At 41.4% G+C, this 14,825-nt stretch overlaps 1 protein-coding gene across 5 annotated transcripts in view; it reads left to right on the top strand.

Annotated features, from left to right (window-relative positions):
- adgrl1a (adhesion G protein-coupled receptor L1a) overlaps positions 1–14,825 on the top strand; it is a 127,370-nt gene that overhangs the window by 23,286 nt on the left and 89,259 nt on the right. For 4 of the 5 annotated variants that reach the window (XM_046834308.1, XM_046834312.1, XM_046834309.1 and 1 more), the window contains exon 2: positions 7,604–7,817. In XM_046834308.1, the coding sequence (XP_046690264.1) occupies positions 7,604–7,817 (214 nt within the window). Of the gene's footprint in view, positions 1–3,578; positions 3,804–7,603; positions 7,818–14,825 lie in introns of those variants that run through there. The other variant, XM_046834310.1, reaches the window with a different exon arrangement.

The raw sequence follows: 14,825 nt of genomic DNA on the forward strand, positions 1-14,825 counted from the left end.
TTCTGTTATTGGAGCCAATTTCTCTTAGATTGTACCAAAGACGTAAAACGGATTTACTTTTCAGCTATGGGGAAGTGCAAGGTTAACGATACTTGGCTTGTAAAAAATAAATGTATTGCTTCAGGCTAACAAAGTATTTGTGTGTTTCTTATGTGATATAGAGCTTACATTTCATTCTTAATTCTTCAATGACTTTGTATAACATGCAAAAACCCTGTTTGAGGAGGTTCCAGATTGGAATAGGGTTGAGAAGGTCAGGGCATGCGAGTTCTTACATTTACGGCATTTGGCAGACACCCTTCTCCAGAGCGAACTTGTGACGTTCCGATACAGAATCCAATGTCTTGACAAGTGAGATACCACCTCCCAAGTGACACCTCTCTCCTAAAGCAATAAGGTTCCTCTCTAAACTTCAGACCAATAAGTATATTATAATAAGGCATTGTCATGCTGGAACAGGTTTAGATCTCCAAGTCCTCCCAAGTTATGAGAACATTGAATTCTACCCCTCCTCTCCAACCTTCACACAATAAGCATATCTTCATGAAGCTGGCTTTGTGCACAGGGGCATTGTCATGCTTTGGGTCTCCCAGGTCGAAGGAACTTGAATTTTACCCATAAAGACAGGATATAATGTACAACGTTGTGGTAACCTTTTAGGGAAGAACCTTATATGACTGGAAAAGTGTTAGTGTCCCAATACTTTTGCCATATAGTGTATAAGAAACAGGATCACAAGCCAAGATAAATCAGGATCACGTTGCAGGAAACAACAAGTTAATAATACGTTAATAAGGTTTTTATTTTGTTTATTGTTTGCTAATACAGTGTGATGTATGTTTTCCTTCATTTACATTTTTAGGAGCTATTCCTTGTTGTGGAATCAAGATTTCCATTGCTAGCCAGCCAAAAACAAAAACAAAAAACGTCACGCTCGTGATACATGGCTAAGTCACGGAACGTGTTGAGTCATCCAGGGCATGCGGTTACTCACAGTGTGTATATTTATTGCTTTGTGTTTTGACTAGCGTGCTAGCACTAGCCTTCTTGTGCATCTCAGAGTGTGCGAATGGATGCGGATCGAAAGACAGAGTGGAAAATGAAATACAGAATACAGGGAGAGTGCAGGTGAAGTGGTACAAATGAACAAAGATTGGATGGGTTTTAGCTAGCTAGTTTGATCGCTAGATAGATAGCTAGCGGTATAGGGATCGCGCTTGTGAGAGAGTTGTGTTGAAATGTGAGAATGTAGCTTCATTGCCTTGGGCTCAGTGATTTTTGCAGTGCGTTTCTTTTGAGTACAATTGTGTGTGTGTGTGTGTGTGTGTGTGTGTGTGTAGAGTGAGAGAAAGAGAATTAGATCTTGTGTATGTGTGAGTCCACATGGGTGTGATTTTCAATACTTAAATATGAGTGTGTGTGTGTGTGTGTGTGTGTGTGTGTGTGTGTGTGTGTGTGTGTGTGATTGTGATTGTGCTCCTGCAGCGAGCCTGTTTGGGCTCGGTGTAATAATTTAATCACTACCAGAGGTGTGGATCTGTGTGTTCACTCCATAGGAGAGCTGAGAAAAACATGGCTGCAAACTGACAGTTGTTAATCCCATGTGTGTGTGTGTGTGTGTGTGTGTGTGTGTGTGTGTGTGTGTGTGTGTGTGTGTGTGTGTGTGTGTGTGTGTGTGTGTGTGTGTGTGTGTGTGCGTGCATATAAATGTGTGTAAATGTACAATTACCCTTATTTTCTCTTACAGAAGTAGCTGTAATCTGGATGTGTGGATTTGGTTACAGTGGTGTTGGGGCAGAATTAAAGACTTGTTGGTTAATGGGGCAAATGGGTTCGATTAGTTGTGTTGGGATTGTGTTGGGAAATGTGGTTTAATGTGGCACTGGGGGCAGGAGGTGGATTTTAAGTGGTTGGTGTGACACTGGGTACAAGGCTGACATGATCTAATTGGTTTCAGGGGAACTGGGGGGCAAGAAGAGGGTCTGATTTGTTAAAGTGCCATTTGGGGGCAGTAACTGTGGTCCATTTTGGTTACAGTGGGAGGCATTTGGGTACAAATTGGGCTACGAATAGTTACAGTAATATTGTGGGATTAATTCTGATCAAATTGGTTGTTGACCATTAGAGGGCGGTAGGTGGAATCTAAGTAGGGTTAGGAAGTTAAATTTGATTGGATGAAATGACACAGGAACAGAATGTACAGGAAACAGAATCAGTTCAACTCTCAAATCTTCTGGTCTGAGTCGTTTGTTCTTTTATCACCTGACTCCCATATACACTACACAATGCAATAAACAGGGTTTTTTTTTTTTTTGTCTGAAACTTGACATTATCGTTACAATAATTATAGGAGTCACGTGACAAAAAAGTAACAACACGGACCAGAAGATATGAGAGGTGAATCTACTTATTCTGTTTATAATTTAATCGTTAGTTCTATTGTGATATTGATATGTCCAGAATAATCCATTTTCTTTTGACACGGCATTTTTCATTCAACAAAAACACTCTTCAAAGTGAATACATTTGAAAATGTTTTGGAAATGGCGCAGGTTTAAGCGTCTTTTTTGCTCATTTTCAGTACAGGGACTTAAGAGTTTTTCAGATGTTTCGCTGTGGATGAACAGCTTTTGCGAAACAATCGAACATTCTTACGCAAAAACGCCATTTTCAAATTTATATGGATTAGTGTAGACATAGCCTGAGTCTCCGCATTCCATCGGATTTGGGATACATTTTCAGGAATTGTGGATTATGGTGTGTTTTGGGTCAAGTGTAAACACTGCTTTCTGATTGGTCAGAGCATCAGTAAGGGTGGAAAGTGCAGCTCAATTGGCTATTGTGGGATTGCAGGAGGGAATTGTGGATTGCTTAGAGGTGCACTGGGGGCAAAATGGCAGTGGTATTGGGGAATACCAAGTGTACGACCTATGCTGAATTTTCATTTATGTCATTTGCACTTATCCAGAGCAACTTACAATTGGGAAATTGAGTGTTAAGGGCCGTGCTCATGGGCTCAGAAGTGGAAGCTTGATGGTGCTGCAATTTGTACTTCTGATGTAAAGTCCAATGCCTAAATCATTGAACATCATTGTGGCCCCATCATTGGAGCTTTTGAACAGTTATGTATTGGGCAGAAACACCAATGCCACGGCCTGGTTTGTCAGAGTGTCATTCGGGGGCAGAAGCTGCATTCACACATGGAGTTGGAAACTGAAAACCAGTTGGTTCCAGTGGTGCTAGTTGCTGAAATGGGTCATGTCAAAAATCCAAATTTTGCTCAAAACATTTGCTTGTGTGTGTTTTTGTGTTTGTCAGTTGTAATGGTTATAATGCGTTGCATTGTTTTGTTGAGGGATGTTGGCAGAGATGAGCAACAGCTGTCAAGTGTAAAACTCTTGAAAGTAAAAATAAAGCATTCTTCAGGGAAAAGTTGTTAAGGAAAGGTTTTGTAAACAAAGAGAAGTTTTCTGTGTCAGTGCAGTGGCGTGTTGACGCGATTCGGTCTGTAGCGAGCGTACCACAGCGCCGAGTCTTCGGCAGCATAACGTCTCTGCGTGGTGTGATGCAGTCTCTGTCACACACACATGCTCCCTCCCTCCTTGGCTTTCTTCTTCCGCCAGCGCTCGGTAAGTGATTTTCCTGTGCCGCCGGCTGAGGCTTTGCAGGGGGAAGAGGATTTAATGTAGCATGGAGGCAGGCAGCTGGGGGAAATCACGCGACCGTGTGTGAGAGAGCGGCAAGACGAGTGCCTGAGATATGAAGTTCGAGAGGTAGCTGAAGAATCCTGAGCAGCTCAGCAGGTGAAGCATTTGACCTTGACTCTGATGGTGAAAGTGACTCCTCATATTAAACTAATATTTCTTTGTGCTCGTTTTTTTCTAAAAAACGGAACGGGACTCATTATAAATGCCGGATGTTTTTAGTGCAGCGTGGTTGCTAAAACGATTTCATGCATTTATGCATAATAAATAAGGTATTTATCATCTGTATTCACAATCCTGCTGGTTGAAATGTAACCATGCAGTTGCAGGATGTAGCATCCAGGGCAGAATTTTTGGCTTCAGTGGCATCTAGGACGGGAAGTGAGCTTCAAATGGTTGCAGGGACATTCGGGGTGAAAACTCTGGTCCAATTCAATTGTTTTTAGGGGCATTGGGACAGAAACTATATTCCAACTGAGTACAGGGACACTCGAGGTGGGGACTCTGGTCCAACTAGTTGCAGAGGCATCATAAGCAAGAACCACATAGTCCTGTTAGTGGTTTTGGAGACTGGAATAGTGGTCCAGATGGCCTTAGGGATTTCAAGAGCAGGAGTGAGCAAGAACAGTTGTGTTCAAGGTAGTTCCAGGGGCACTGGGGATGGTAAACTGTCCTCCAACTGGTTAAAGGGGTATTGGGAAAAGGCAGTGTTCCAGTTGGTTACAGAATGTTTAAAAGTTGAAGGATGTCGGGCGTAATCTAATAAAGGAGAGAGTCTCTGCACCACAAATGTCTCACCTCACTGGCAATTGTACACTCCACTAGACTGTGTCGGACTTCCAAGGGTACATCATGTCAAGTCTATACTGTACAGTATGTCGTTTTTTTTGTTGTTGTTTTTTTTTGTCCTTTTGAGCTCTCATCCCTGACCCCCTGTCTTTCAGCGCATCGTAAAGCCACAGGTTCACGTTGAGCTAACCTCGACCAGACTGGCCAGCCTGAATGAATTCTGCACCTCGGATATGCACTCTTATTTCGCTTTTTGTCCACCAGTCAGTGTAGTCAACCGCCAGCCATTTTGTGCCATTTTGCAAGGCAGTGTCTGAAAGCCGAGGCTTTCCAAGAGCTCTTGTGTGCAGATCGAACACAGCACTCGTCGCCTCTCTCAGGCCCACTCAGCCGAGCGCAGCGATTAACCCGGCCGCACCTCTTTCCACAGCACACAGCTCTCTGCTTCTGTTCCCTCCGGCTAGCACTCGTACTTTTTGTCTCGCTCGGTCTCACTTGTTCTCTTTTCATTTTCTCTCTTAGTTTGTGCTCTTTTGATCTCTCCTTCTGCTTCGTGTCCCCCCACCCCCTTCTCTCTCGCTCTCATCTGCCTGATTTTTTCTGCTAGCATTGCTAACCGCTTTGTCGTTTCTTCTCTTCTCCTACTTCTCCCCAGCTTCAGTTTCTCTGGTTGTCTTTTCCATATCACCGTCTAATACAAAGTTGCTCTTTGCTAATGCAGTGTGCAATTAAACAGTAAATAACATGAAGAAATCTTACACAGTCATTCTATTTGTTTTCCTGTTCCCAAGGTAGCCAAGTACCCTTGATCTTTCCCTGTTACCCTGGTTGTCGGTTTACACCTTTTGGTTTCCCTCTGTAGGACTTTTTATCATAAAGTACTAAAGTTTTGTTGACCCACTTTTACAAACATGGCAGCTGTCTCCGTTTCTAGGCATATGCAAACTAGGTGGTCGCCTAGGGCACAAACAGCTGGGGGCCCCAAGTGAGTGCCGCATGGCCCGCCATTGCCCTCGCCCTTTCAAATTTTTTCCCTTTTTTTCTGCTGAAGATCAATATACAGTGTACAGTATATGTTTATATACTTGAATTCAGACAATTTTGCAAACATTATTCAATGTGTTTAACCTTTTTGTGAATGATTTGGAGCAGTGTGTGAGGGGTGACAATAAGAATTTCGCCTAGGTTGCCAAAAAAGGCTAGAAACGTCCTTGAACGTTACTGTGTGATTTCACTGCTAGCGGCTAAGCAGATCTCAATTGGTAACGCATCGCAGCCAATAGTTCCACTCACTGAAAACTAATCAGGATATGATCGGCTGATTCTGCTGTCACTCCATGATCAAGTCTTGACTGGCGGTTGAGCTCGTGTTTGAACTAGTTCAAAAATTACTATTCCGGACCAAAACGAAGTGGCGGCAAGCAATTACAGGCAAACGCTCGTCAAATCCCAGAGGTCTCTCTGAGTGCCTCGGAAGCTCCTGAAGTGTAAATAGAGGGGTGGGCATGGATAGATTGTAAGCTAATCGGCTAATTAGCAGCTTGTATAAATCAAGTCTGACAGGGTTCTCTACACGAGCATGACCCCGGGCTCAACGAGGCTCCATTGACAGCATCACGCTTTGTTTCGTTTCTTACCGTCTCTCCGTGGCAACACTTGTGGTACATTTGCAATTTCTCAAGGCATTCTGGGTAACCAGTCAGACTGCGCAGTATGAACATCGTCGCTCCTTTTTTTGATTTATTCTTCACACGTTTTGCTAACAGTTTTTCTTCTTCTTCTCTCTCACTTCTCTTCCGGTCTGAATAAAGCAGGCTGATGACTCTTTTCCATCTCTATCTCAACCTCTGTATTTCCCGCCGACGCATCACATCCTCGCCCCGTCCTCTCATTTCAGTTCCTCCCGCCCAACGTCTTTTTGCCCTCTTTTTACCCTGAGTAAAAACGTCATCACGGCAGGATTCCTTTTTAAGGAGGAATTCCTTCCTAAACAAATCCATGTACTATCTTTTTCCGAAATCGAGACGCAATTTGCTCAGCGCCTTATTTGAATCCATTCATCATCGGAGACAGGAAGCCTTCTTAGGTTCATTATAGAAAAAGTGTAATGTAACGTCTTTATTTGAAGGGTAACGACTCACACACACTCGCTCGCTCACACACACACACTGCAATGCAGGCTGAGAAATATGACTTTTCTCTGTTAACATCATCATTTTTTTCTTTCTCCAGTTGAGAAAAACAAGTTGACGCAATTCTTTTGTGGGTTTTATCCCAGGTTTCTTTTTTGGCCTGTAAAGCAGGGGTGGACAGATTCTGTCTGCTCTGTTTTTGTCTCATGCATCAGGTGTTTTTTTCCCTTCTTTTTTCATCACTTTTTTTCCCATCATTTTTTTTTTTTTTAACAACAAAGCAAAAGTTTGAGCGAGTCTGAAGCCATGACGTCATTGCGTTGTAAGACGAGGTGAAAGGCAGGACGCAGGCATGTAAACTTTGCACCGAAATGACAATTCGGGATTTTAAAAAAAGTACAGTACACGAAGAAGCAGGTGTGGCAAAGAAACGAAGGTGGAGAAGGGTAGAAATAGGAAAGCTACTCAGGAACGAATGTAAGAAACAGATGCATGCGATGAGGAAATGCTTGCTCAGGGGTTCAAAAGGTTGTGAGTTCTAATCCCAGCACTACCAAGCTGCTACTTTTGGGCCCTTGAACAAGGCTCTTAGCTGTATGAATGAATGATACATGATGTTGCCAAAAGTATTGAAACACCCTGACTAGCCATACAGTATGTGCTGCTTATTCAAACTGTTACCACAAATTTGGAGGCACATAAATGTAATTAATGGGGTAAAGCATGACATTTTCCTTTACTTGTAAACCTTAGGAGATCCAAACCTGTTCCAGCATGACATTACGACATTGCTGCTCTGGATAACAGCATCTGCCATGGCTAAATGCCATAAACCCAAATGCCATGAATGTACAGAAGACCAAGTGTTTTTCCTGTTTTGTGTCCACACTTCATACACTCCTCTGCAAACCTGTGATGTGTCTCTTTCTCTTATCACTTTGTTCTTACCTTCCCTTTATCCATTTTTTCCTCCCACAGCTTTAAGTCGCTCCATGATGCCTTTTGGCTTGATGAGGAGGGAGCTGGCGTGCGAGGGTTACCCCATCGAGCTCCGTTGCCCCGGCAGCGACGTCATCATGATCGAGACGGCCAACTACGGACGCACCGATGACAAAATATGTGATGCTGACCCCTTCCAGATGGAGAACGTGCAGTGCTACTTGCCGGATGCCTTCAAGATCATGTCGCAGAGGTACACACCTTGTGTTTTCTGTTCGGGCATAGAATCAGATCTTTGCAAACAAACCTATTGTTTATCTAAGATACATTAAGGGTGCTTCCAGACCAGCCTTATTTAGCCTTTACGAGTTTCACAGCTGTCATTTTACTCCACTTTGCTCATTTTGGCAGTTTGGCCAGCTGTCGCATAAACATCACATAGCTTCCTCCAGCTGTGGAGTCTGAAACCCGGCAAGTCCTTCCTTTGAGTCCAACCCATTATACATTATGGGCATTTTGTAGACACCTGAGCAGATCCGTAGGTGCGTTCTGAAAGTCCCATTCCACACAGAGTCCCCATTTGCTTTTATAATAAGCTTTATTCTTCTGAGAAGGTGTTCCACCAGATTTTTTCAGAGATTTCTGTGCAACTCATTCAGAGATGAGGTGAGGAGTACTGGGGTGCATGTGCAGTGTGAAATAAGTCATCCCAAAAATGTTCAATAGGGTTTGGGGTGTTATGGCAGGAGATCTTCCACATCTTACAACCTAAGTAAAGCAAGTAATGGATTTTTTGAGATGCTGGAGCAGGTTTTGGTCTTCTAGTTCAAGTGAAGTGAAAATGTTATGCAGTTGCATCCAAAGACCTTTTATACAGTTGTGTGCCTCCATGTTTGTGGCAACTGTTTGGAGAAGAATCAGCATACGGCTGGAAAAGTCGGGTGTGCCATCCTTTTGCTTTCTTGATGATCTTTCATAACCAAATGGATAGCATTCATGGTCCTACATAGATGCTAATGGTAAGCTTTGGCATTTTGACTTCTTCAAATGTTCACCAAATAAATCTCGAGCCACAGAAAATCATATCGGTTCTTTCTCCAGCAATCTTTAGTTCATCGTGTTCGTGCCTCGACATGGAGACCCAGGTTTTAAAGCATTGGGCTGCTGTCACTCTTAGACCCCTCAGGAACTCCTTTGGATCCTGCCTTGATACGAAGTCACTTAATGTACGCAAGTCCTAACTAGCAGCCTTCACAAGTTTACTCTTGACACGTCTTTCAAACTTCTAAACATGGTGTAGGAGCTGTCATGGAGCCACGCCTCCCATCTAAATTGTGCCTTTTTTTTTTAACTAAGCGAGCGCCGACGATGACGCACACGACATGACACAGGTTTTTGTGTGGATGCCGAAAATAAAAGGCTGCAGTCCGTACGTGCAGAACGTGAATTTATGCCAGATCAATACATTTATTTTCCTTGAGGTGGATTAAATACATTATGAGGAATATTTTATCATCTAAAAATAGCTGAGTGAGCTAAGCATGTGCAGACACTTGTTTTTGACCCTAAATGATTAGCAGAGAACTTTGTGCAATTTTAGAGCTCTATGAAATGCTAGTTTACAGTATAATCATTCCAGTAATACTGTTCTATATTCAGATCTGGAAATGTCCTTCAAATTCCTGAGCTATTCACCATGAACAATTTGCCCTTAAAATTTAGTTTGCATTCTTGAACAATGCAAAGTAAATATGGAAAAAGGACACACCTGATTGTTTGACTGTATTTTAATTACAAAGGCAATATGAGGCTTAATAATATTGAATAAAATATCCAGTAATTCTTACAAATATTCATTCATACATCTATCTTACCAATCATTAATTCATTTATACATTTAAATGTATGTCTAATGATCGATCCATCCATCATCCAACTATTTATTTTTTCTTTCATTCATTTATGTATTCATTCAATTGTCTTTCAGATCATCCATCCATCCATCCATCCATCCATCCATCCATCCATCCATCCCTTCAACTATTCATTTATGCATAGATGCATGAATGTGATAATATATTTCTTTATTTAATTGTTTTTTGAATAATTTATCCATCCATCCATGCATCCATACATCCATTTATACATTTATACATCTATCTGACATTAATTAAATAATTAATTAGTTAATTCATTAATTTATTCATTAATTTATTCATTTGTCTGTCCAATCATTCATCCATCCATCCATCCATTCATCCATCCATCCATCCATTCATCCATCTATCTGACCATTCATTTAATTATTTATTCATTTATTCATTTGATTGTTTGTCTGATAATCCATCCATACAAGCATCCGTTTATTTATTCATACATCTGTCTGACATTAATGAATGAATGAATGAATGAATTTGTCCAGTCATTCATTCATTCATTCATTCAATTGTCTGTCCATCCATCCATCCATCCATCCATCCATCCATCCATCCATCCATCCATCCATCCATCCATCTAGTCCCAGAAACGTTTGATCTAATGTGGTATTTTTCACTATGCATGTGAACACGTCCGAACCTGTTTACTTCCCGAGTTGAAGCGAAAACCAGGAAAGTATCTGAACACTCGGTTCTTTCTGGTTTAAACGAAACTCATTCATCTGAATATTTTTTTACTCAGATGCATTGGTTGATTATTAATAAAAAGTCTCAGTATGAATTAAATTACACTTTAATTACATTTGGCCTCAAACAGAAACCAAAGCTCTGTGAAAGTAAAGGAAAGAGGCTGCGGTGTGGAAATCTGTGCACTCAAAAAATATTGTTTATTTTTAAAGGGGGTTTTATTTTATTTGGTTATAATGGCCTTTCGTTTAGATTATAAAGACTTCTATATCTGTTCTAATATTTATCTAGATCTGTTTATAAAAATAACAAAATGTGTATCTTCCCAAAAACCTCTAATAAACAATGCTAATCAACACAATCGACTCCTCCTGAAGCAAACAGTCTTTTTTAAAAACACTTTCCTGGGAAAAAGCATGCAGGATTGTGAAGAAATGGTTGAAATGGTCTAATAATTAAAGGTGACAATAGGAATTTAGGGTGTAGGCTAAGCTATTAAGTAGAACAATGCTAGCCCTGCATCATCTTAGGATGCAAGCAGCTAGCGTTTGGTTTATAGCACATAACGTTAACTAGCTTTCTTTGCTACATTTAAAAATCCAGTGGTCTCTATAGCTTGAGTACAAAAGCAGACATTTTCCCAAAGGTGTTCTGTTGTTGGCGTGACGTGAAGGGACGTGACATGAGGACGGTTAGTATTATTAGGAGTAGCATCTTTGATCTAAAATTGCATCAACATTTGAAACATCATCTGAAGGAAAAAGTCTGCAGCTAAACTTTTTCCTTGTTTTTCAGCTTAGTTTCAGCAGAGTCTCCAGAATTCTTCTTCTTTTAAACACATCTAAATTCTTTAACATTTGAATTTCCTTTAGGTCATTGCACATAGATGCAGTTATGTGCAGTAGTTTGGACGAGTAATCAGTAGTGTTGAGTCGTGTTCAAGAGTGTTCAAAAGACTTCAGGAGTATTTAGTCATATTTAGGAGTGTTCAGGAGTGTTTAGTGGTGTTTCAATTGTGTTCAGCAAGGTTAGGTACTGTGCGGTAATGTTTAGGCATGTTTTGTAATGTTTTGTGGCATTCAGAATTGATCAGGAATGTTTACGAGGGTTCAGGAGTGTTCAGTGGTATTTAAAGAGTGTTGTGTAATGTCATGAATGTTCAGGGGTGTTGTGTTATGTTCAGTATTGTAGTCTTCAGGAGTGTGCTGGAGTGTTTACTATTGTTTAGTGGTGTTCTGGAGTGTTTACTATTGTTTAGTGGTGTTCTGGAGTGTTTACTATTGTTTAGTGGTGTTCTGGAGTGTTTACTATTGTTTAGTGGTGTTCTGGAGTGTTTAGTTTTGTTCAGGAGTGTTCAGGAATGTTTAGGAGTTTTTAAGGAGTGTTTGGTAGTTTGTAGTAGTGTTTAGTAAAATTTTGTAGGGTTCAGTAATGTTTATTAATGTTTAGTGGTGTTCAGTAATGACCGGAAGATTATAGTATTATTTAGTAGTGTTTGGTAGTGTTTTAAGAGTGTTTAATTATAGTTTGTGAATGTTCAGTGTGTGAGTGATCTGCAATGTTCAGGAGTGTTTAGTAGTGTTTAGAGGTGTTTAGTAGTGTTTGGTGGTGCTTAGTACTGTTTAGAAGTATTTATTAGTGTTGGTGGTGTGTGGTATGTGGTGTGTGTTTAGCAGTGTTCAGGATTGTTTAGTAGTGTTAATGGGTGCTTAGTGGTGTTTACTAGTGTACAGTGGTGTTAAGGAGTGTTTAATTGTGTTTGTTTGGTGGTGCTCAGTAGTGATTGAGTGGTGTTCAGGAGTGTGCAGAGTGTGTTTAGTGTTGAGTGAGTGTTGTTATACAGGAAAAAGACACACACACACACACACACACACACACACACACACACACACACATGCATGACAGTGAGAGAGACAAACAAAGAGTCTGGGACATAAAAAGCCCGAGAGAAAGATGTAGGAAAAAAAGACGGATGGACAGACAAAGACAAAAATAAAACAAAAAAGAGGCTTCCAGAGAAAGACAGAAAGATGCAAATATGAGATGGACAGAGAAATGCATACAAAGAAATACACAAAGAAAGAGATTGAAAAAGAGAGAACCGGAGACCGATATAGAAAGACAGGAGACAGGCAGAATATGTGGAAGAGAATTAGAAAAACAGGCAGACCGACAAAGTGATTCAGAGGAGGGCAATGAAAACAAACTAAAACAGAGAGAAAGTACAAGACAGACAGACAGACAGGCAAACAGACAGACAGACAGACAGACAGACAGATAGACAGACAGACAGACAGACAGACAGACAGACAGACAGGAATATATAAAAAGGACAACAAGAACTACCCAAGCCATTGAGACAGACAGACAGGCAGGAGTATAAAGAAAGATAACAATAAGCTATTCAAGCCATCGACAGACAGACAGACACAGACAGACAGACAGACAGACAGACAAAGAGATGCACAAAAGGACAGACGGAAACAGACAGAGAAAGGATTAGGGAGATGAAGAAGAGCTGATAGAAGGCAATACAGACACATGGAGGAGAATACAGATGGGTGTGTGTGTGTGTGTGTGTGTGTGTGTGTGTGTGTGTGTGTGTGTGTGTGTGTGAATATATTTAAATGGTGCGTGTGCATGTAATATTGATAAAGTGCTGTGAGGTGCGGTTGATCACGCCACGTTGCCGTGTTGCTCGTCAGCTGCCGTCCTCACACACACGTCTGTCTGTTTTCTCCTGAATGCTGCAGTCACATGATCACGTCTAGTGGGAAATTATTCCATCGCTCTGCTCCAGCCCAGAGGGACAATCCGCTCCATTCTGTCCTCATGTACACATTATTAACTACATAACTCTCACTCTCTCTCTCTCTCTCTCTCTCTCTCTCTCTCTCTCTCTCTCTCTCTCTCTCTCCATCTCTCTCTCTCTCTCTCTCTCTCTCTCTCTCTCTCTTTCCGTCCTCTCTCTCTCTCTCTCTCTCTCTCTCTCTCTCCATCTCTCTCTCTCTCTCTCTCTCTCTCTCTCTCTCTCTCTCTCTCTCTCTTTCCGTCCTCTTCTCTCTCTCTCCATCTCTCTCTCTCTGTCTCTCCCTCTCACTCCCTCGCTCCATCTCTCTTTATCAGTTCACTTCCTGTTCAGTAGCTTTTATTGGCATGAATGGTACAAATCACAGCGCTGCAGAAGCACATAGACACTTAAACACACATATATCACACACACACACACACACACACACACACACACACACACACACACACAGGGACATAAGCATGATTCTGTGTTTAATAATATTTAGGTCTCTCTTTCCTTCATTAGTCTCCCTTACACTCTTTCTTACTACTGTCTATCTTTCGACTGCTGTCTCTTTTGCCATCTTCCTTTTTGTCACTGTCTCTTTTTTACCTGTCTTTCTTTCACTGTCTCCTTTTTCCATTGGTTTAATTGTTTTAGTCCTTTTTTCTTTCAATCTCTCTTGCAGTCTATTTGCTGTCCCTCGTCTTGTCTCTCCATCTCTTTGTCCTTTTTGCTCTCTGTCCATTTTTCTGCTTCTCTCAATATTTCTTTATTAATCGATCTTACTGTCTCTCCATCTTTCTCTCTTTTTCTTGCTGTCTCTCCTTATCTTTGTCTCTCCTATTGTCTCCACATCTTTCTCTTTCTGTCTGTCCATCACTCTGTCTCTCCTACTGTCTCTCCATTTATCTGTCTTTCTTTCTGTCTCTACACACCTCTCTCTTTTGCTGCCTCTCCACCTCTCTTTCTCTCTCGGTGTCTCTCCAGCACTCTGTCTTTCTTCTTGTCTTTGTTCCTTCCTGTCTTTCTCAGTATCTCTAAATTACTCTGTCTCTCTTGCTGTCTCTCCCCTCTTTTCTGTATCTCCTGCTGTCTCACCACCTCTTTGTCTCTCTTTCAATTTGTCCATGTTTTTGTCTCTTTTGAAGACCACAGTGATGTTAATATGGTGCAGGTTGGAATGTAAGTCTTCGGTTTTTGGTAGATGTGCAGTATAATGGTGATGATGATGATGATGATGATGGTATGGTCAGATATGTTTAGTATGAGTGATGCCACTGTTTGCTTCTTCCCAAAAGATAACATCACCACATGTGCTGCAGCTGTTTAGGCCTAATGCTGCGATCGAACGAGAGCTTGCACATTTTCTTCGAATCAATTGTTCATTGTAAACGATTTTTCCGATGTTTATCCAGGAGCCCTCATTAGCACACGCCTATTTTCCAACACCAGCAGAACTCAGTCTACTGTGCAATCAACAGAGGTTCCTGATGGTGTTCCTCTCTGGTCAAAGGCACTCTGTATAGAAATTTTAAGGTTTTGATTTTTAAGGTTTGTCCTTTTACGGTTCTCGTAATTGTTTACATTTACAGCATTTTGAGGACGCCTTTCCAGAGCGAGTTAGTGGCACTGGGATTTAAACTCATGACCATCTGGTCACAAGTCCGACATCTTAACCGCTGAGCTCCCCCTTCCTGTATAAGATGATGGACTTATTGGAGATCTTAAAGGGAGGTGGTTGCTCAGTGGACCTCTGATCAGAAGGTCATGGGTTTAAATCCCAGCGCCATCAAGTTCCCACTGCTGGGTGCTTGAGCAAAGCCGTTAAACCTTAATTGCT

Source organism: Silurus meridionalis, chromosome 22 (assembly GCF_014805685.1).
Source record: "Silurus meridionalis isolate SWU-2019-XX chromosome 22, ASM1480568v1, whole genome shotgun sequence".
NCBI lineage: Eukaryota > Metazoa > Chordata > Actinopteri > Siluriformes > Siluridae > Silurus > Silurus meridionalis.